Source organism: Bacillus rossius, chromosome 12 (genome assembly GCF_032445375.1).
Source record: "Bacillus rossius redtenbacheri isolate Brsri chromosome 12, Brsri_v3, whole genome shotgun sequence".
NCBI classification, from domain to species: domain Eukaryota; kingdom Metazoa; phylum Arthropoda; class Insecta; order Phasmatodea; family Bacillidae; genus Bacillus; species Bacillus rossius.
In genome coordinates this window covers 2,548,442-2,572,430 of record NC_086339.1, presented here as the reverse complement: position 1 = coordinate 2,572,430, position 23,989 = coordinate 2,548,442, and the positions used below count along the sequence as shown (strand labels likewise).

The 23,989-nt window shown below is 40.9% G+C and overlaps 1 protein-coding gene across 1 annotated transcript; it reads left to right on the top strand.

Moving 5' to 3' along the window:
• Positions 1-8,349: 8,349 nt before the first annotated feature.
• Positions 8,350-23,624, top strand: LOC134537350 (uncharacterized). Its single transcript, XM_063377693.1, has 10 exons — positions 8,350-8,708; positions 10,472-10,539; positions 14,122-14,415; positions 16,053-16,349; positions 17,174-17,479; positions 18,227-18,499; positions 19,195-19,476; positions 19,990-20,262; positions 21,062-21,352; positions 23,505-23,624. Exons 1-10 carry the CDS (start codon positions 8,680-8,682, stop codon positions 23,522-23,524), a joined length of 2,133 nt encoding a protein of 710 aa, XP_063233763.1. The 5' UTR covers positions 8,350-8,679; the 3' UTR covers positions 23,525-23,624.
• The last annotated feature ends 365 nt before the right edge of the window (positions 23,625-23,989 follow it).

The window sequence follows — 23,989 nt, the reverse complement described above, 5'->3', positions numbered from 1 at the left end:
CCTGTTCATTGGCTACTGACGCGTGAGACGTCTCAACTAGGCTGTCCGTAATTCGGCACTTTCTTGGTTTAGTGTTTCCCATTGGTTCACAGTTCCCCGGATAAAATGTGGGCCAATTGCAGAAGCGGTACGAAGGTATAGTTGTTTTGATGCTAGCCTATCGCGAAATGAATCCGTGAATTTTGTATGTCTCTAGCATTACACGTGTCACTTCCAATCACAGTACAGAATTGTATTGAAGTGTCGTAAATAGTTCCAAAGGGACAAGAAGACCCCAGACATTTTGCACAACTCATGCTTCATGTGGAACATGTCACTCGTGAGGGCGACCGAGACCATGGGAAAGCTTCTGTATTCAGCTGTCATTCCAGGGAAGCCTACAATTCACTCGTCCTTCTGGACATACCCGAATGCTCACGTTGGCAAGCCTTCTTTTCACGGATTAGAGGGCCAAACCCGAAGTTCCCCGAAGTTCATGCTCGCTCTTTTTTTCCGTACCACAACATGTGTATTGATTAGGGGGAAACCGTTTACATGATTTCACAGTATCTTTAATGTAGCTATCCTAACCAAATCAACCGTCCACAATGTTTTAAAGTATTTATAATGTAGCTCACCTAACATACTTGACCATTAGTTATCATGAGTTGTATATTTATTTACAATGAACAAAAAAAAACCGAAGATGCACGATCAGGCGTTTGGCTCTCTCGTCTGTTGAAAGAAGGCTTGCCAACGTGAGTATTCGGGTATGTCCAGAAGGACGAGTGAATCGTAGGCTTCGCGTCATTCGACCCTCGCTGGAACCGACGTCCATGCCACAGACACCATCCAGCCCCACCCCTCGAGGTAAGGGATCTTCCATCAGCACCTCCAGGATCCTCAACAACAAGCCTCAACAATTCGACCCTCGCTCTGCCGGTTGCCAGTTGTCTTGTGAGACGTCCCAACGTGTAGCAGCCTGTGATTCGATAAAGCTTTGGTCGGGTGTTTCTCATTGGCCCAGAGTCATCCAGGTGAGTTGTGAGCCAATAGCAGAGGCAGCACTGAGGTATAACTATTTGTATTTTAGCCTATCGCGAGATGAATTCGCGAATTTTTCCGGTCTCTACTCATTGTTTATTATTTTGTGTTTTTAAGCTATAGTAGCATGGGATCAGATGAATATGTTGCGAGTGTGTCGTCAACATTACGTCGAGAGTCATGCATTTAATAATGTGTGCATTCTAATAAAACTATCGTCGTTGTACCATGTATCTCTTCTAGTTATTCCCAATCGTTGGTAACTAATCCAAAACAAATAAGATTTTTGAAAAGCCGGTGAGAGAGCGCAAACATTTTTCAAACACGAAGTTTAAGAATTTAGTCTCACTTAGAATTTAATATATTCCCTCCTTATGATCATTTGTTTTGTACTACTCGTCACAGCTACTATCACGTAAGTCGACTGCTTAAAAATATGTGGCCGGCAGGGCCACATTTTTACTTGTAATTTATTTTTGTTGCTGGTCTCTAGTTTTATATGGTTTTTATTTCACGTATTTTTACGCCTTTTTTAATTAATGTTAATTTATCTGTAAATTTTTTTTAATTATATTTGTTTCTGTTAATTAGTTATACGCCGTTTGGTAGCTATCGATTATGAGTTTAAGAATATCGATTGTGTTTCACGTAAATACCACTTGGTGAGCGCCCGGCGGTTGGCTGATGACGTCAGACATTCGGCTTGCCGGGAAGAAAAAATCAGCTGGGCCGGGGAGGGAGTTTGTGCCGAGCGACCGTGGAGGACAGAGCCATGTGACGGCGCGGACTGGTGTGCCGGACGGCAACGGGCCACGAAGAGTATTGGGCTGGAGGCTCCACGCTGGGTGACAGGGCAATGGATTGCCCTGTGATACTGAACTTATCAAGGTAAAGAGAGGCCGCAATTTTGATTTTTACCCTCGTGGTACTGCAGTGGTTTTTGGCAAACCTAGTGAACTGTGTATTTTCCCATACTAAATTTTATTTGGACGGAACTTTTATTAGCCAGTTTGGTGAAGAGGCCCATTTGTTTTCACACGTTGTTCCAGTGTGGGATTTTCTTAAAAAAGGTCGCCCGTTTGCCTGTAGTTGCAATAAAAGTATAAGTTTGGAAGAAACGAACATTTTGCAATTTGTTTTTGAGACTTTGTCATCGGAATTTGCATACGTAAAGTTGGCATTTAGCTAATATATCAGCTTGTGCAGTATTATTAAATGTATGCGATCGGTATAAGACTACATGCGCAGCCTGATGTTGGTTGGTGCGGCCATTCTACGTTTTTATAAAATCATTGGCAAGTTAATAAAGAAGTAAGACTTTGTTTGAAGCTGAAGATAAATACTTCTGTGGTAACATGGTTATGTTACGTGAAGAGTTTTTGCTACATTTCCCTTAAAAATAAGATAATTTTTTTTTGGTCATCGTTCACGCCTTTGTGAATTCGTACCTATGGCCCGGCGTGGCATTAGACTCTGGAGTTGGTGAGGAAGGTCAGGAAGCCAGCGCACGCCTAGGATATTAACTTTGTTTTTTTGGCAAGTCTTTAGCAACGAACATCTGAAGAAAGACTAAACCGTTGATTGAGAGTTTAAGAACTTTATTTAAATAATTTGTTTGTACTTCAGTATTATTTTTGTAGATTTTTTATATATTTGTATTGATTGTCTTGTTTGATTTTTGGTATTAGGGCAGTCAGTAAATTTTGATATTTTATAGTGGCCACGCCTCACGCCCTTATATATTTTTATACTTGTTGTTATCAGTATTTATATTTTTACGATTTTTTTAAAGGTTATTGTTAGTATCGCAAATGGGGATAAGATGCTGCCATTATTAACGTCAGCTTTTGTAACTAAGCTTGTATGGTTATGTATAGTAAAAATTATTTTTGCAAATTTCTATTTTTTAATAACATACGTCCAAAGTCTTGCCTCTTGTTTGTTTAATGGTTACTCTGCTATTATATCCTTTAAATTTTTTGGCCTGACCCCTGGGCAGTGGTGTGGGGAATTTATATTGTTTAGCTTTTTATGCCTGGTTTTAATATTTATTTTTTCCCTTCGCGCCCAGAGTGAGTCGGGGACGCAACCCCTCTTCCAATTGAGGAGGAAGAAGGGTTGCAACCTGCGCCACTCTGCTTGGCAGAGACTTTGGACTTTTGCGATTTTGCTGACTTTTTTGATTTTTTTAATAATGGCAGTTTCTTGGATTTATAAACTTCCCAAAGAACAGGTTTACGCTAATTTGCAAGCTGCGGGAGCAGGATCAGCACCAGGAATTTTAGTGGTCTTTTAGATTTCCAGTGATGGTTTTGATTTTTTTCCTGTGAGGTTATAGGTTTTATAGTTCTTTGCTTTAGTTTGCAACCTTTAGTTATTGATAATTTTGAGAGAGAAGGTTTTGTCTAATACGTTTCGGTCTTGACTTTGGAGCTTGTTTGTTTTGTTTTGGCATACTTAGATCCCGTTTGTTCGGTTTGTGAGTTTAGTTTGTCTTTTCCGTTACTTGTTGGAAAATCCTTCTCTTGTTTTTTTTTTTTTTTTGAGCGTTGAAATTTTTGACTGAGGCTTTGGAGGCAAGTTTTCCTTGTTGCAGGTTTGTTTGTTTGAGTTTGGGCTGGTTTGTTGGATTAGAAGTTTTTGAGAATACTTTGTCTCCAAGTCCAAGGTTTTTTTTTGACGTTTTAGTTTTTTAAGGTTGCTGTTTAAATTTTTTTTTGTTCAAGGCGGAGGTTGTGGCCGGCAGGGCCACATTTTTACTTGTAATTTATTTTTGTTGCTGGTCTCTAGTTTTATATGGTTTTTATTTCACGTATTTTTACGCCTTTTTTAATTAATGTTAATTTATCTGTAATTTTTTTTTAATTATATTTGTTTCTGTTAATTAGTTATACGCCGTTTGGTAGCTATCGATTATGAGTTTAAGAATATCGATTGTGTTTCACGTAAATACCACTTGGTGAGCGCCCGGCGGTTGGCTGATGACGTCAGACATTCGGCTTGCCGGGAAGAAAAAATCAGCTGGGCCGGGGAGGGAGTTTGTGCCGAGCGACCGTGGAGGACAGAGCCATGTGACGGCGCGGACTGGTGTGCCGGACGGCAACGGGCCACGAAGAGTATTGGGCTGGAGGCTCCACGCTGGGTGACAGGGCAATGGATTGCCCTGTGATACTGAACTTATCAAGGTAAAGAGAGGCCGCAATTTTGATTTTTACCCTCGTGGTACTGCAGTGGTTTTTGGCAAACCTAGTGAACTGTGTATTTTCCCATACTAAATTTTATTTGGACGGAACTTTTATTAGCCAGTTTGGTGAAGAGGCCCATTTGTTTTCACACGTTGTTCCAGTGTGGGATTTTCTTAAAAAAGGTCGCCCGTTTGCCTGTAGTTGCAATAAAAGTATAAGTTTGGAAGAAACGAACATTTTGCAATTTGTTTTTGAGACTTTGTCATCGGAATTTGCATACGTAAAGTTGGCATTTAGCTAATATATCAGCTTGTGCAGTATTATTAAATGTATGCGATCGGTATAAGACTACATGCGCAGCCTGATGTTGGTTGGTGCGGCCATTCTACGTTTTTATAAAATCATTGGCAAGTTAATAAAGAAGTAAGACTTTGTTTGAAGCTGAAGATAAATACTTCTGTGGTAACATGGTTATGTTACGTGAAGAGTTTTTGCTACATTTCCCTTAAAAATAAGATAATTTTTTTTTGGTCATCGTTCACGCCTTTGTGAATTCGTACCTATGGCCCGGCGTGGCATTAGACTCTGGAGTTGGTGAGGAAGGTCAGGAAGCCAGCGCACGCCTAGGATATTAACTTTGTTTTTTTGGCAAGTCTTTAGCAACGAACATCTGAAGAAAGACTAAACCGTTGATTGAGAGTTTAAGAACTTTATTTAAATAATTTGTTTGTACTTCAGTATTATTTTTGTAGATTTTTTATATATTTGTATTGATTGTCTTGTTTGATTTTTGGTATTAGGGCAGTCAGTAAATTTTGATATTTTATAGTGGCCACGCCTCACGCCCTTATATATTTTTATACTTGTTGTTATCAGTATTTATATTTTTACGATTTTTTAAAGGTTATTGTTAGTATCGCAAATGGGGATAAGATGCTGCCATTATTAACGTCAGCTTTTGTAACTAAGCTTGTATGGTTATGTATAGTAAAAATTATTTTTGCAAATTTCTATTTTTTAATAACATACGTCCAAAGTCTTGCCTCTTGTTTGTTTAATGGTTACTCTGCTATTATATCCTTTAAATTTTTTGGCCTGACCCCTGGGCAGTGGTGTGGGGAATTTATATTGTTTAGCTTTTTATGCCTGGTTTTAATATTTATTTTTTCCCTTCGCGCCCAGAGTGAGTCGGGGACGCAACCCCTCTTCCAATTGAGGAGGAAGAAGGGTTACAAATACGTAAATTATTTAACGACACATTATTAGTAGATAAAGAAAATAATTTCTTTCTGACGATTACAATAACTTTACTTCTGCGATATATTTTTCAAACTTATGAAATTTCATCTTATTTTACAGCCTATCCACTTAAATTTGAATTCTGCAAGTAGTCAGCTACCAGAAATTGGTTATCGGAAGGTCCTGATAGTCCTTATCTTCTTTGCTATGAAGCTCATTGTTTGGAAAGTCGAAAAATAAATCATATCGTACATGAGATAAAGATATCAAATTGTTTCTGTAAAATTGGGCAATCGCGATTACTTACAAAATTCTTAGGGACAAAAAAAAACAAAAAAACAATCAAGTTACCAAAATTCATCCTGCATAAAAAGAACAGGCTTCGTGACGTAACGTTATAGCTAAGCTCTCTAACACCAACAGGTTTTGACGTGACAACGTCTAATAAATCGATGAATGCCGGCTGCACGCACGAAAAAGGATGACTCATTGTCCCGTTACGCACATTGTACGCTTGCGCCGCTTCTATCTCTCTTCCACTCGATTGGAACAACCATCGATTTGACTTTTTCGAGGCACATTAAACTTTAAACAATCCCATTCGTTTCCTACCTTTCCTATCATCGTCCTATCCTTAACAGAATAACACAGATTGGAAGAAGTTAAATAGCAAACATGTATAAAAGTTATAGTTAAAATAATCTCTTCGTTAAGGTAATAAACATATTTGAATTAATGAGTGCGAATAAAAGTAAATTTATCAATTAAATTGTAGATTTCATTTCACTCCTTCTTTGCATCCATACAAAATAGTGATAATTCAATAAAAAATATTCAATTTTATTCATAAAAGTATGCAATTATTACATCAATGTTTTTTTATAACGTTGTCACGTTAAACTATCGTCCGTAAACCGACTTTACAGACAACCAATTTTTTTGAACATTTTTTTGTTTGTTGCTGTAAGGGAAGTTAATGAATGAGTAACCTATTGTAAGGTAGTCCGCGGCGGACTAGGGAGTGTGTTTGCCTCCCGGCCTGGTGCCTCTTTAGGCATGAGGGCGTGAGACTAGTTTCCACCCGGGGCAAGAACTCATTTTGGTGATCCCCCCCCCCCCTTTTTTTTTTTCAAACCAACCAAACCGAAACCTTTCCCAACACCACCTCATGTCCCAACCACAAATTAATCACACTTATCCAAATATTTTTTATTCTACTTAGATGGCAAAAAAATAAATTAATTTGTAGTTATTTCATTTCTAATTCATCACAGGTTTGATGGTCTGTGGAAAAAAAAGGGTTTTTACATATTTGACTATATACATGTGTGAATATTTCAATACAAATAATTCAGTTCATCTGCCCTCCAGACATTTTTGTTGTGTTCTAACATTGTGATATTCAAGTAAATATATATAGTGATAATCACTCTGCCAGTTCAGCGCCCCCCCCCCCCCCAAATACGACGCCCGGGGCACAAGCCCCGTCTGCTCCCCTCCAGTTACGTCCTGGGGGAAAGACAGCAGCAATTGGCCAATGGGCATCGTTCGTCGAGATCTCGCTTGCTCCATCGCGGAGAGGACATGCAGTTGGACGTGCGCTGAGAGAGAGAGAGAGAGAGAGCGAGAGAGAGAGAGAGAGAGAGAGCGAGAGAGAGAGAGCGAGAGAGAGAGAGAGAGAGAGCGAGAGAGCGAGAGCGAGAGAGCGAGAGAGAGAGAGCGAGAGAGAGAGCGAGAGAGAGAGAGCGAGAGAGAGAGAGCGAGAGAGAGAGAGAGAGAGCGAGAGAGAGAGAGAGCGAGAGAGAGAGAGAGAGAGCGAGAGAGCGAGAGAGAGAGAGCGAGAGAGAGAGAGCGAGAGAGAGAGAGCGAGAGAGAGAGAGCGAGAGAGAGAGAGAGAGAGAGAGAGCGAGAGAGAGCGAGAGAGAGCGAGAGAGAGCGAGAGAGAGAGAGAGAGAGCGAGAGAGCGAGAGAGAGAGAGAGCGAGAGAGAGAGAGCGAGAGAGAGAGAGAGAGAGAGAGAGCGAGAGAGAGAGAGAGAGAGCGAGAGAGAGAGAGCGAGAGAGAGAGAGCGAGAGAGAGAGAGCGAGAGAGAGAGCGAGAGAGCGAGAGAGAGAGAGCGAGAGAGCGAGAGAGAGAGAGCGAGAGAGAGAGAGCGAGAGAGCGAGAGAGTTGTGCTTAAACAAACAGTGACTCTTAAAACATTTCACGTTCAATTTACGGAAAAATCCTGTTCAGAAATTAACTAAGAATCTTCGTAAATTTAAAGTATTTAACAATCCTGAACATTTTTTTTTGTATTTATTAGAAATTTTAATAAAATAAAAATAAATAAATTAACATGAATTAATAAAATTAATTCTCACTTCAAAATAACTGCTCAGGATATCAATATTAATTTATGTATTTATTTATTGCCTTATTTTAAGTGGCGAAGGTAATATGTATACACTTTTGAATTTACTTTGGTTTTGGGGTCTATGAACCATGAACCGAAAAAATATATACCTATAAAAAAGGGGGTTGTCTGTAAAGTCGGTTCACGGACGATAATTTTACGTGATAACGTCATAAGAAAACATTGATGAAAAATTGCATAGGCTACTTTTTAATTTTCAAATACTATTTACAGTTTTTGCAAATTTAATTTAAATAATTTGTTTGAATATAATCACGAACAATTAGTTAAAAAGCTCGCCTTAACCTGTTTGGTATTATAGAGGATTTTCTCGCACGGTGGTTGGCCGGTTCTTGCACGCTCGGCTCAGGCGGAACGTGATAATTTTTCGTGCGTGCAGCCGGCGTTCATCGATTTATAAGACGTTTTCACGCCAAAAATTTTTGAAAGTCGCACCATGGTAACGGTTACAATAGGCAGTATTTATTTTATATCTACCTAAAAGGCTGTTGGCTGGTTACTAGTAGTCCAGTAGTAGAAGTACTTTAAAGGCTAATTGATTAATATAGTTTATAAATAAATTCTGCACTGAAAACGTTCTATTGTGGTATTAAGGCTCATCGAGATTAAACTAAAAGTTAGTTCACTGCCAGCACGCTTCTATGTTATTTATCAGCCGAAACACTTACGATAAGAAAAAATCCCCTTTTTGAAGTGTGAGGTTCTTTTTCAGACTGCTGATTAAGTCTAGAGATAAAATTATCCACTAGGATGGCATATAAAAGGCGTCAAACATGTTGCACTGTCCACAGAAGAACAGTCCTACCATCCTGTGCAGATGTTTAGTTCAAGTTCATCTTTAAACATGTAAGTATTTTTCTTTTGCGAATATTTCCATGAAACTGCAGTTTAAATTTCAAACAACTATGCAGGGCGTGTTTCTTATATAATCTAATTAAATATTTTATTTTTGGCGACGTAAATTGGTGACCTAGTATAAATTAAAAAAAAATATGTTTCGGACTTGCTAATTTTTTCCATTCACGATATAACCTCAAACCGTAATTTTTTTGTAATGGAACTAAGTAAGTAATGTAACGTTGCAGACATTTTAAAATTTGTACATTTACATGAAATAAACTGTATCGCTCCAAAAATGTTACCAGTAACATCTGGGTTCAGACCATTGCCCAGAACTTTTTAATTTGTGTTGTTCCAGTACCTACACTAGTTAAAGTTATTTGTAAACCGTTCCCTGAATAGCTTTCCAGTATTAACTGCGCTCATAATTAAGAATTATTAAAGAAAATAAATTCCTGTCGTCAGTGGCGTAGCCAGGATTTGTGTATGGGGGGGTTTTAAGAAGCATGGCCCCCCATATTAAAGCGGGGGGCGCGGGGGTCTTCCCCCGGGAAAATTTGGATTTTAGGGTGTAAAATAGTGCTATTTTAGCAGTTTTCGGTTCTTAAATTTAAATATTGTAATGGTAAAATTTTTATTAATTTTAATATGAAATTTGTTTGAGTGATGAATAAGAAATTCATTAAAGATTTGGTTAAATGGGGGGGGGGGAGGGGGGTTAACCCCTAAAACCCCACCCCCTGGCTACGACCCTGCCTGTCAATGAATATTCAATTATTCTTTTTTCTTTGGTTTAAAATATTGTATGACTGTATATAAAGTCAATCAAAATTTACAATTATTATGCACTAATTTTCGAAATCGCGACAAGAAATATTCAGTATTTTTTCTAAAAACGTATTTTATTCATGCAAAAATAAACATATCAATGTTTAGTACAAATTTACATTAACTATCTTGTAGTATTACAAACTATTTATTGGCAACTGTTTTATAAAGGAATGTTTTGTAAAAGTATAAAAAAATTATCTGTGCATGTCTATATTTAAAGTTGTGGGATGCCACTGGTGCAATCAGATTCTCTATGATGTATGACAAAATGTATATTTTGGCTTTAATTGACTAAGTAAGGGACAAACGCCATTAAATTAGGCGTAGCCTACCGATAGTATTCATTTTAGTATTTGCAAATGTTTTTTTTGCGAGATTATTTGACCATATTTAAGAATTAAATATAGTTAAATTAGCAACCAAAATAAATGTAAAGCTTGTCATTTCCTGTATCAAGCCAGTTTGTTTTCTTCATCGGGTTGTGGTAGTGCTAGTAATTAGTTGCAAATTCTCGTTTCTTGTAAGGAGCATAATTTTAGCGCGTTGACACAGTAGCAATCTTTACAAAAGAACAGCTATCTTAATCTTATAATTGATTTTGTCTTATTATTTTATGTGGAATACGTTTTTCAGCCTTAAATTAATTTCCAAGTATTGTGCAAGTTTCGTACAAAATTCATATGGTATTTTATACACGGTAGACACTTAGGTATACAGTTATGAAAAATTCTAACCATGATACTGTATACTTATAACAACAAAAAATAAAACTGAAATAAAATGGGAGATTACTTTTGAGGTCATTTAAGATAAAAATTTATTTTTTAAATGAATTGTATTTTTAACCACAATGTGAAAAATGTGTACGTCTTAGCGGAATATTAGAAAGTCTTGTGTTGACAAAACACAATACATTATAATTATTGTTTAATTTTCAGGTTCGTGGCAGTATTTACGTCGCTGGTATATCTCATTTCAGCTGTGTCTGCCCAGAGCAACTGTAAAGGTAAAATTTAAACAATCATTTTTAATAATAAATTTAGATAAATACGTCGTCTTGAAGGACATCACGCCAACGATACGTAAATAGAATAAACCTCAGAGAAAATGAAATTTCTAAATAGCTAAAAATAAAATGTAATTTCAGATACGTATATTATATTTCAAATGCCCATAATATGTTTTTAATTTATATAAAAATATTTGAACTATAAGCTAAACATAACAATCAATATATCATTAGTAGAATAACATAGAGTAAACAATACTCTAATCCTACAATTTTGTAGGTATGATGTCAATGCTTTATTTTGTTCTTGTATGCATGTCTCCGCGATACACATGTCCTGTTGGTATACTTATAAATGGTTAAATATTGCATTTTTCTATTTTTATATAAAATAACCTATATTCTAATGAATTTTTCATACAGTTGGGACCTTAGTAAATCCATTTCTCTCGACATAAACAAAAATTGTCATAATTTAAAAGAAATATTGAAGCCATTTCAAGTTAACCTGTATATCTACGAGTATAACAAGAATTGCTCGTTTACAGTAGCCATATAACAGCGAATTGAAAGTACATATAAAGGAATATTCGGTAGATTATTATTAATTCGCTTAAAGTGTTTTTCTAACGGGCCCCATACACTAGCGGATATACTCGACACATGGCCGCTACCACACACTACACGAGCATGCTCGTCTCTTTCTATATAAAGACAGTCAGAGTTGTACTTGCACAATGGCTGTAGTAGCATTGCACTGTCTGGCGGATTATATTGTCTGGATGAAGAGCCACTAAAAAAGACACGAAAACTTTGGTCTATAAGGTTGCTTGTGGAACGAAATACAAATAGTGACATGTCAAAGATGAGAGAGCTGGAAATCTCAGAGCCAACAGACCTGCATAGTTATTTGAGGATGGACAAATGTAAATTCACATTCACATGTAATGTTCATTCACATTTCCCTGAGTTTTTTCACTAGCTGTTCGTAGCACTCTTGTTGAATATGCCTATTGACATATTCCTTACTCCTTGTATCCCACACTGGTCGAAAGGTGCGATATAAATTTATGAACTCCTACCAAAAAAACAACTTTATTGTCATTAAAAGACATGATGATGCGACAACAGACGGCACACTCGCTGTGGGCTCGGGGCGAGCATGTTGGGACCTGCCACTCACTGGCGGATATGCTCGGTCCAGGGCTCGGCTCAGAGGGAACTGCCATCCGACGGCGAGCCGAGCATGCTCGATCTAACAGAAGCCATACCAGCCCATGCACTAGCAGATATGCTCGCCGAGCCAAGTCACTTGGCTCGCGAGCATATCCGCCAGTGTATGGGGCGTTTTAAGGGCAGTGCAGGGTGGAATGTTCTAATGACGAGAAACTACGACGTAGTATTGTGCTTTTTCTTTTGTGGTAGTCTCCCTCGTCTATCCTGCTCATGGTCAGCATTGTTGCTCTCGTCTATCCTGCTCATGGTCAGCACTGTTGCCTGTTGCACTCGTCTCTCCTGCTCATGGACTGTACTGTTGCTCTCGGCTCTCCTGCTCATGGTCAGCACTGTTGCTCTCGTCTCTCCTGCTCATGGTCAGTACTGTTGCTCTCGTCTCTCCTGCTCATGGTCAGCACTGTTGCCTGTTGCACTCGTCACTCCTGCTCATGGACTGTACTGTTGCTCTCGGCTCTCCTGCTCATGGTCAGCACTGTTGCCTGTTGCACTCGTCACTCCTGCTCATGGACTGTACTGTTGCTCTCGGCTCTCCTGCTCATGGTCAGCACTGTTGCTCTCTACTCTCCTGCTCATGGTCAGCACTGTTGCTCTCGTCTATCCTGCTCATGGTCAGCACTGTTGCCTGTTGCACTCGTCTCTCCTGCTCATGGACTGTACTGTTGCTCTCGGCTCTCCTGCTCATGGTCAGTACTGTTGCTCTCGTCTCTCCTGCTCATGGTCAGCACTGTTGCCTGTTGCACTCGTCACTCCTGCTCATGGACTGTACTGTTGCTCTCGGCTCTCCTGCTCATGGTCAGTACTGTCGCTCTCGTCTCTCCTGCTCATGGTCAGCACTGTTGCTCTTGTCTCTCCTGCTCATGGTCAGCACTGTTGCTCTCTACTCTCCTGCTCATGGACAGCACTGTTGCTCTCGGCTCTCCTGCTCATGGTCAGCACTGTTGCTCTTGTCTCTCCTGCTCATGGTCAGCACTGTTGCTCTCTACTCTCCTGCTCATGGTCAGCACTGTTGCTCTCGTCTCTCCTGCTCATGGTCAGCACTGTTGCTCTCGTCTCTCCTGCTCATGGTCAGCACTGTTGCTCTTGTCTCTCCTGCTCATGGTCAGCACTGTTGCTCTCGGCACTCCTGCTCATGGACTGTACTGTTGCTCTCGTCTCTCCTGCTCATGGTCAGCACTGTTGCTCTTGTCTCTCCTGCTCATGATCAGCACTGTTGCTCTCGTCTCTCCTGTTCATGGTCAGCACTGTTTCTCTCGTATCTCCTGCTCATGGTCAGCACTGTTGCTCTCGTCTCTCCTGCTCATGGTCAGCACTGTTTCTCTCGTCTCTCCTGCTCATGGTCAGCACTGTTGCTCTCGTCTCTCCTGCTCATGGTCAGCACTGTTGCTCTCGTCTCTCCTGCTCATGGTCAGCACTGTTGCTCTCGTCTCTCCTGCTCATGGTCAGCACTGTTGCTCTCGGCTCTCCTGCTCATGGTCAGCACTGTTGCTCTCGTCTCTTCTGCTCATGGACTGTACTGTTGCTCTCGGCTCTCCTGCTCATAATCAGCAATGTTGCTCTCGTCTCTCCTGCTCATGGTCAGCACTGTTGCTCTCGTCTCTCCTGCTCATGGTCAGCACTGTTGCTCTCGGCTCTCCTGCTCATGGTCAGTACTGTTGCTCTCGTCTCTTCTGCTCATGGACTGTACTTTTGCTCTCGGCTCTCCTGCTCATAATCAGCAATGTTGCTCTCGTCTCTCCTGCTCATGGTCAGCACTGTTGCTCTCGTCTCTCCTGCTCATGGTCAGCACTGTTGCTCTCGTCTCTTCTGCTCATGGACTGTACTGTTGCTCTCGTCTCTCCTGCTCATGGTCAGCAATGTTGCTCTCGTCTCTCCTGCTCATGGTCAGCACTGTTGCTCTCGTCTCTCCTGCTCATGGTCAGCACTGTTGCTCTCGTCTCTCCTGCTCATGGTCAGCACTGTTGCTCTCGTCTCTCCTGCTCATGGTCAGCACTGTTGCTCTCGGCTCTCCTGCTCATGGTCAGCACTGTTGCTCTCGTCTCTTCTGCTCATGGACTGTACTGTTGCTCTCGGCTCTCCTGCTCATAATCAGCAATGTTGCTCTCGTCTCTCCTGCTCATGGTCAGCACTGTTGCTCTCGTCTCTCCTGCTCATGGTCAGCACTGTTGCTCTCGTCTCTCCTGCTCATGGTCAGCACTGTTGCTCTCGTCTCTCCTGCTCATGGTCAGCACTGTTGCTCTCGTATCTCCTGCTCATGGTCAGCACTGTTGCTCTCGTCTCTCCTGCTCATGGTCAGCACTGTTGCTCTCGTCTCTCCTGCTCATGGTCAGCACTGTTGCTTCGCAGTGCCGGAGGCGGTGACCAACCTGAGAGCACACAACACCACCTCCACCACGACCCTCCTGACCTGGGACCCGCCGGCCTCCACCGCCTGCCTGGACCACTACAGGCTGATGCACTGCTCCTACTGGGAGGACGCCACGAGCCAGTGCGCCTTCAAGACGGTCAGGCTGCCCTCTAATGCGACCAGCCACGTCGTGGAGGGCCTCGGGCCCTGCGCGCGCAACCTCATCGAGCTGTACTCGGTGGGCTCGGGCGGCGAGCAGTACGCGCAGGTCATCCTGCGCACGGGCAGCGGGGGTGAGTGCAGCCCTTCACCCTTCAGCCCAGGGTCGGCCCTGCAGCCTCTACATCCCTTCACACACTTACTGACTGGTGGCACCTCCTGTTTCAAGTACAGGTCGATATCAACCTGCGCTGTCGATCCATCTGTTTGGTTGCGGCAATCCAGAAAGCAGAACCCGTATAGCAACAAATTAACCTGTCTTATTTTTACTAATAATTGTATAGACACATAGACTGCAACGAAAGTGCACTCATCCACAACCAACCACTATGCACTAGAGATATATATTTTTTAATTAAACAGCAGTATCAACGTGAAATATTACAGATTTTTGTAAATTTGTTCATTTAGTTTAAAATAACTGTATCACTACGAAATAGTGTTTCAATTTATACTGGGTTTGGATTCTTACCGTGGAATTTGTGCTTTTTATTGTCCCTGTACATCCAAGAGTCAAATTTATTTGTAAAATCTTCCAGTATTAACTGCCCACATAATAAGCATGATGATGCAACAAATTAAAGTCCAGTTGTTAAATATTTGATGTTTTTCATTTGTAAAGAAATTATGGCCTACAAACATTATTTTATAAATTCAATTATGCGGCAATCTTCATAAGAAACAGTATTAACTTATAATGTAGCCATATGTTGTACTTTGTTACAATAATTACAAACTATTTATTGGCAACTGGTTTCTAAAGGAATATTTTGTAAAAGTACAAAAAACGATATGTATGTATATGTGTGTGCGTATGAAAAAGTAAACGCTTGCCTGTTCTAGTGAATACAAAGGTAAATCCAGGCATGAATGAGTCTGTGTTTTGAGCAGCAATGTTGGGACAGGAGCTGCCCAATGGTACTGGAGTGTCTGTCTGGATATCACAGGGCAGTTCGTCAAGCACTGCATCACATTGCCAAGTGGCAGGAAACAAACTAAATGTTTTCTTACAATTTAAAATACATCGAGCAATTCAAAGCCTCTGGCTCTTTTCTCCAGCTTCTGATGCCACAGAGTGGATACCAGTTCGAAAAAAATAAAGTGTACGGAATCAAATTATCTATACCTATGTACTATAGATTTTTCCATTTACACACAAATTATCATAAAACAATGCGTACGCTTTGAAACCACCTCGTCCACAAGAGAATGACGCATGTGGTAGGTTGAAAAATTATAAGTGTGCTACATATATATTGACACCAAGATTCGGATTTTTAGCTACTCTTAATTACTTATTTGTCTAACTAACAAGTACAAGTTTATTTTACTAATTCCATAACAAAGAAGCCAGTGAATGAAGAAATTATTTATTGTTATGTAATATACAAATAAGTAAAGATAAACTGTATAAAAAAACATAACACAGGCCAACAAATAGTGGTGGATCCAGGAGATAGAGGAAAAGCTTTTTGGTCTGTATTTACAAAATAATATCTATCCCCATTTGTCCCCATTTTTTCCCTGTGTAAGTAGCAATCGAAATGAATGGGGGAGCCACAGTCACTAAAAGCATTATCTCCTTCCACATGGATCTTCCAAAATATTCTATAAGTAGTTAACATATAAAACATACTTGACAAATATAAGCTACGGATAATTTTTTTGAAAAGGCGAATGTTGTAAATAACACAGTTTGTTGTTCTTGTAGATCCGCCATCATTGGATAACGTGCAAATCAGCTACGTGCATTCCGACTACTTCGGGCTGAAGTGGGACCTTCCCTCGGACTACAATGAGCGGTGCTACCCAGGATTCAGGGTGTGCTTCTCGGCCAAGGGCGAGGAGAAGCACACATGCCAGGATACGGTTAACAAGTATTTATCCACTAGAGGCATTGCACAGCTGTCCCCGTGCACGGAGTACGATGTCTCCGTGGCCACCGTCGATGGCAGCTTCACCGCTGACAGCAAGACGTCGGAGAAGACCCGCCTCACCATCGTCACAGGTGCGTGGTTCCAAAACCTTTTCCTCGGAGACTTCCTTGCCAGAAGCTTACCATTTCACAGCCCCTAACACCCAATTTGTCTTGGGCGAACCTGCTGCTGACCTGTGTTGGTACCTGCTGAGGTAATCTTTTAGCCACTTGATCAGAATTGAAGAACGATCCCTCTAAGGAATGGCAGCCAGAGGAATTGCGTGTATTTGAGTGTCCACAATATCCTGGAGATATTTCAGTGATGAGTTAGCACGTGGAAGAAGCCCTGGCTGTGGTACGAAACATTATGGGAAGAAATTTTGTAATGTACTAGTGGGAATTTTCTGTGAACAACCCCATTAGTGCTGTGTAAATTTCGAAATGCCATTGAGTGATTGTTTCACGAAACATGGATTCCTCCAACAAATTGCTAGAGTGGAGTTAGATTAGTGGTATTAAAATCTTTGAAAGGTTTTCATACAAAATCATGAAAACTCAATTGAAATCGAAAGCATATTGGCCAATTCATTAATGTGCACGCTAATAACAAATTTAATTCCTTTTTTTTCCTTTAATGTCTTTAAGTGACGAAAGAAGCCATTATAACCATGAGAACAAGAGCCTGGGTGGTCACCTGGCCAGGTTTTCATGGGTTGTCACATGTCTAGTTGCTGGCTCTCCACCAAGGCGATCTTGGTTTCATATCCAGCGAGTCCCAAGTTTCTCACAAATGAAAAACTCGGTTGACGTTATTGGTTGATTATAATGAAGTACAAGCCCTTCCCCACCATAAGCTATGTTATATTCTAAGAACTAAGGTATCTAATAATACATAAATTCGTTCCATGTTCCAGCTCCACAGGTGCCGAGCGTCGAGGCGACCGCTGTGCGGAACCACAGCGCGCAAGTGTCCTGGCAGAAGCCCGACACCCTCAGTGCCTCCTGCGCCAGTGGCTACAGGGTCACCAACTGCCGCTACCCGCAGACGCTGTTCGCGACCAACTGCGACACTGTGTGGTCGGTGGACCTCCCGCTCAACTCGACCGGCGTCACAGTCCCGGGCCTGGACACCTGCAACAGCAACCACGTCACCGTCAGTTTGGTCGGCCACAACGGCTACTCCTCTGACAGCCGAGTGGTCTTTCTGGACGAAGACAGCAGTGAGTATGGCGCATTGTAACTGTTACTGCAGTGTTGGTCAACCTAGGCAGATAAACTGGCGTCATAACTTCGAGAATGAAGATCCTCTACAGGGATTAGGAGGAATATACGACATTTTAAAAGTTAAAATACTGAGTAAATCTAGTATGATGGTCACTATGGCGAGCGACTGGTGCGTTTATCGCATTGACATGACAACCCTTGCTTTAAATAACTATCCCCAGTTGTTTTGCTTTCGAGCAGAATCAACATTTCAAAGGCACGAAATAGGAAGCAAGGATCAAAGCTTTAAATGTTGAGTGAGTAAATTAATTAGAGTAGCATACCATGTAACTTAACATCACATAGGTCAAAATGTTAAAATCTCAGCACAGTTATAAATTTTCCAAAATTAGCAATCAAGAATTAATATTAGGTCAGTTATGTGTAACACTATGATGTCTTGTCCAAAGTGCAACCGAATATTTGGTTTTCGAGTCTCTAATCACACATCGTACTAACAGACAAGCGAAGATATTTCCTGCATGCATGACCAAATAATTAAATTCTCAAACATTTAGAGTCTTCAAGGACCTGCTGTTAAGCTCATTGTATTGTTTTCTGCCGTCAATTGACATGTACGTACCACAACAATATGATTTTTTTTAATTGATAACAATAGTATAAATATGACTTTAATTTGTGCCCAAGAAAGGTTTGAAGACTAACGCACTTGACACAGATGATTGCTTGTTTGCTGGTTGCAGCGATCCCAGTGCCTTCAGACGCTTTGGTGTCGTACTCGACGACCAGCGAGCTGGTGGTGGACTACTACAAGGGTGCCATGGACTGCGTGGCCTCGTACAGGGCGTGCTGGAGCTCAGGCGACGGGCCGGAGACGTGCCGCTACACCAACAACACCTGGGGGGCCACCTTCTCGAACCTCAGCCTGGAGCCCTGCGCCAGCTACTCGCTCAACTTCACCGCGCTGGGCAAACACGGCAGGTCCTCCAACAACCAAACCACAACCTTCGTCACAGGTCAGTGACCACGATCTCTAGTTCCGTCCTCAGAGCTCAGAGGGCTCGACACTCGTACAAGAGCTTTGCTCTCCTGCGGGGTTGTCATATCCGAGGAACTCACCACACTATTAGCTAACCTTGTCTCTCACTTCTGACTTGTTCATATCTTTGGCTTGCAACTTGTTTCTCAAGCATCGGAAACACATTCCAGTAAAAGGGTTAACACTATGGTGAAAACAATTTTTCTCGAGCACTTATAAACTATCAACAGGGACTAAATTATGAAATTTTCCTCGATATTTATGAAAATGGAGGTGTGTCTTACAGTTGTTACACAGCATTTGGTATTAAGTCAAATACACTAACGATTACTTGGCCGATATAGTTATTTTCACTCAGAAAAGAAGCCTCTTAAGCTACAGACCTTACCAGGGTATATTAATGCCTGTATAGTTTCGCATGATAATTATAGTCTATGACTTTTATCTAATCACAATGTAACAAGGTCCTCTGTTTTACTTAGATAAGGTAAGCTAAAATGGTCATGCCCTGCTCATTCATTTATAATCGGATTTTAAGCTGTTCCCCGTTGGCTGGGTAGTAAACCGGGTCGTGTGAAGGTTTTGCATATTAAAATAGCCAGTGGGAACACAGCTCGAGAATGAACACACATTTCAGTTGGGTTAAACACGTGTACTCGCGCGCCTGTCTAGGCCCGGCCGAGGCGCCCAACCAGACCTTGGCGCTGTCGCCGCACTCGGCGCTGCTGTCGTGGGGGGAGTCACCGTCGGCGCTGCAGTGTGGCCAGTACTACGACATCTCTTGGCGGGACGACATCTACGGCCTCACGACCGGGCACGTGAGCCTGCCCATCAACTCCACCCGCTACAACCTCACCGGCCTGACCGCCTGCACCGACTACACGGCCTCCTTCTTCACCCGCGGCCAGCCCAACTCCGACAAGCACACCTTGAAATTCTTCACGCCGCTGGGAGGTGCGAGTCGGTCCTGGTGCCCTGGCGAGTGTTGTACTGGCACCTGGGTATAGTGGCACTTTGTTCATAAGTACTGCAAATAGTTAAAAGTGTAAACTGATGGTTTATGATGCATGAATAGCGAAGAGCGGAATAATTTCGTAAAAAAAAGTTACCGTGTAAATTTCCCTACATTAGTAAAAAAAAAACAATAAATCGACTATGATATTTGAGTCATTTGAGATGATGAATCGTGAGACATATGAGGATGGTTCGTTGATGGAATAAAGGGTTGGAGCAACCAGAAGTACGCAGAGAAAAACTACAGGATACTGTAATCCTAAATCGACCCTGCTGGAGAGGCATTGGTGTAGGGGAAAGAGTAGTAGCAATGCATAAAAATAACTAGTCATTGAATGTATTACTCAAGCCCCCATGATCTTGTGTTAGAGAAACCAACCTTTTGTGGATTCAGCGAGTTGACCTGCTTCAGCTGGGAAACAGCATTAGTTTATTTATTTAATGTTGTTGCAGAGCTCGGACCCATAACTAAATTCAAGTTCTACTACTACGGCAGTATTTACATCATGATGGATGTGGATTTCCCCGACAACTCACATTACTGCATCGACACGTACATCACATGCTGGCGCGAAGCTGCTGCGCCACAGACACAGGAAGAGTGCGGAGCGCGAGTGACGGGGTGGAACATTAACCAGTTCAGGGGATGTGTGAACCTCAATTTCACGGTGACTGCAAACACAACAACCAGCCGAACCACTTCCGGCTCCGCTACCTTCAACCCAGGTAAGAGTGACGAAAATATTATTATATTTTAGCTGGTTCATAGTTAGCCTATATGATTATTTTCAAACGGTTTGAATCTCGCAAGTTATTTAACATTACAGTACATGACATAATTTTTGATCTTGTGGGTTATGAATTTGTAACCATGCATGGATCACAGAATACGGGGAGTGTTAATATGAAGATGCAATGTGAAACCATAATCTAAATATATTTAACATTTCTTCCATTAGAGACCTATGGTTAAAGCAAAGCTATTTTTTCTTTTCAAAATAATGAAGTTCACTCAACATGTGCATGCAAGTCAAAGATTCAATGGTGATCAACGCAACACTGAAAGTCCTCAAATTGAAACACTACGAACTTGCCCTACTTTGAGGTTAAATTATGGTTTTGCAGTGCACAACTTTGAAGATTCTTCAGACGATAATCCCGCCAAGACTTTGATGGGAGCCGAACCTCTTGAATGCTGGTTGGATTCTCGAAAATTAAGTCTTGGCGGGGAGTTGGGATGTATCTCATAGATTTTGTCACGAAGCATGATGCTTCAAGTTTGACGAAAACTGAAGACACAAGCAAGGGGTCATCTGTGACTGTGATCGCTGTGGCGTCACACTCACGTAGCGAGAGTCATCTGTTCGACTCTAGCTCCAAGCATTAAAAATATAATGGGAATTAGGTCTGCGAGTCTGTGTGGGTTGTAAGAACCTGCATTCACACTTTTCCTGGCATTGGTTTGGCTGGGAGAGTTCAGTTAGAACGGCGCAGCTTTAACCAAGGCACGCATTGTCTCTCGCAGGTCCGATGAAGGTCATCAACGTGACACTGGACGAAGACTTCAGCGCGAGGACCACGAACTTGTCCTGGACGAACCCACCCACCAACCACCTGTGCACGCAGTACATCCAGGTGAACACCACCAGGATCACTGACGGCAAGAAGACGGAGGTGAAGGTCGCCGGGGATGCGACGTCGACCGTGCTGACCGACGTGAGCCCCTGCACCACGTACCTCATCGAGATCCTGCCGGTGGCAAGCTTCATCAATGCCCCGAGCACTTACGTCACTCGGTACACCACCAGCTGCGATGGTGAGTCACTCTACGGGCAATATCCCCGTTCACTGTGGTGAGGATGGTGGTCTAACAACTCATTTCCCACTGTGCTGATATGGTTTCAACTTGGTGGTGGAGTAAAAGTCAGACAGAATCTCGCCCCGTTGGAAACTTGTAATGCATTCCTGAGGTTGCCCTTCAGATCTCCTCTCGAAAGTGACTTTTTTTATAAGTGTTTTTCTTCTCATTAAATTCTCCTATTTCTGGAGGTGTTGCTAGAACTTTACAAAAATTCCTACTCATTCTTGATCACTCAGTGGATCTCCGGGGTATTTACAACTTTCCGCCTATATATGCCTTTGTTTGCAATACAGATTTATTTTGATGGCTAGACAAAGCAAGGAATCTGGCCTTGGTGCTTTATGAAGTTCACATTTGTAGTACAACTATCATGTTATCTCAGCACTCCATGTCAAATAAACCCCATGGTATTAATAAAATAAATTAAAAAAGCAAATTTAGCTGATCGACTAAACCAATAACTGTAAATCCTGCTTCAAGCGATTGGAATGAAGGTTGGTCTCAAGTGCCGGTTTCCAAAGGCATACGAAGGACGTTATAGGGTCCTGTCCCAGAGACAAGCGGGCAATTCACGTAAACACCTGAGCTTAACAAAAAGCCCCAAAATAGCCCCAAAATTGGAAACAAATTCAGGTCGCTGGTCATGATTATATGGATACGAATTAATATTGATGTCACAAAAAAAAAAATACAGGTACTGGTTTCAGATGCGATCAGTAGAAAAAATTTCAGCTAACTTAATACAACTGAACAATAGTAAATTAAATTAAAATTGTGTTGATGACCAAGCACGGAATGATTAAAAATAGTAAATGCAAATGAAACAAATAGTTTATAGACTACTTTGTGCTTTGGCTTGATTCATACTTTTCATAATTATTATTAGCTCGCATCTGCTTCACAAATTCAGGTTTTATGTTTTATTTGTGCAAAAATAGAAATGAAATATAAGCAAGAGAAGGATTATGCAGTCTCCACAAATCATGGAAGGGGAATCCTCTTAAATGTGTCTTACTCTACATACACCGCGACTCGCCAAAGGCGTTTATTCGCGGAAAATCTACACAATGAAAATTAATCCACGATGTTGTAAAAATGGCCTTGAAAGTCAATTTTTTGCTCCATTGTCTGAGTAGATAAAACTAGTGACACAAAGTTTTATTCCTGCAAGCACCCTGCACAATTTAGTAAATTCTGATTCGTTACGAATGTATTTCAGTTATTTTCGCTCGTTAGTTTTTCTTCTCTACCTACAGAATATCTGCACTCAGTCAAATTCAGATACTGGTGCTACAGTTAAATTACAAACACAAATTCTTAAAAAAATAATATAAGATGCCTGATTTATAAAACAGTTCAAAATACACATTCATCAGAGGCTAAGCTTCACCGTGTGTTTGAGTGGAGCAAACAAGTTCAAGATCTCTAAAACCGGATGTTGTAACAAAACGTTGCAATACAGTTACACATTTGCCTCTTGGGGCCCAGTTCACTAAATAACAAGTTTGTAACTCACGAGAGAAATTTCTCTAGTTTTTTTAAATATGCCTACGTTTACAAGTGTTTCACAAAAATCACTCTTGTAAACGTGTATTGACAAGTGAATTTTCATGATTCTACAAGAGATTTACTTGTAGGTTGCCTAAACCCTGCGGAATATTAACAATTTATTATATCCAACAAAATTGTAGCTGACACGTGTTGTCGACTATTAATTTTCTTCCTACTTCAAAAGGTAAATGGTTTACAATTACAAGTTTACTAGTGATTCTCCTAAAAAAATGTTGTGGGTTGGTTTCTTTCCGTTTGAGTTAAAATTATAAATACAATCGAACTTAAGTCTAAAAAAATTCATACCATATCTAACAATAATAACTGTTACCAGTGCAATAATTAATTATCTTTATGGTGCCATATTTTATTAAACTCCACTTGTCATACACAACCAAAACTTTTACTTGTTGGAGACAAATTTACCTCATCGTCTAGCGCATGGGCGTTAAAAGGTTGTAAGTTTTACCTTATCTTTGTCAGTGATATGGAATTGGTTGTTTAATACATTCGCCGAGCTTTTTTTTTCTTTTCTGAAGAACATTTTTTTTTCCAGGTGCTGTGGCGTCATCCTGAATGACCTACTGCTGCGCCGTTTGAGTTCTTGGAGACAACACTCATGAACATTAACAAGAATTTTGCTAATAAAAATATAGGTATGAGCGTCAGACATAAACCTTTGTTTCATTCCAGTGAATCCAAAGTTGAATGTATTTGTTTCGAAAGATGAAATATAAGATCTCCCTTTTCTATAAACACAATGACATTATGGACATATTGTATTATGAAATTTTACAATAAATTAGCTGTGTTTATACGACTAAAGGTTACGGACAAAAATTGGCCATTGATCAGTTAAAACTTGGTTTATGAGTAATTTCGCAAATACATCCCAATGTGTAGTTCAACACGTTATTTATTGACACTAAATACTGAACCCTGTACCACAATTTGGTTTTGTAGAAACAAATTGTGTAAAGTTACACGAACTGTATCTACAAGTTAAATTACAAGACAAAAAAGTAAAATGACTATTTCACG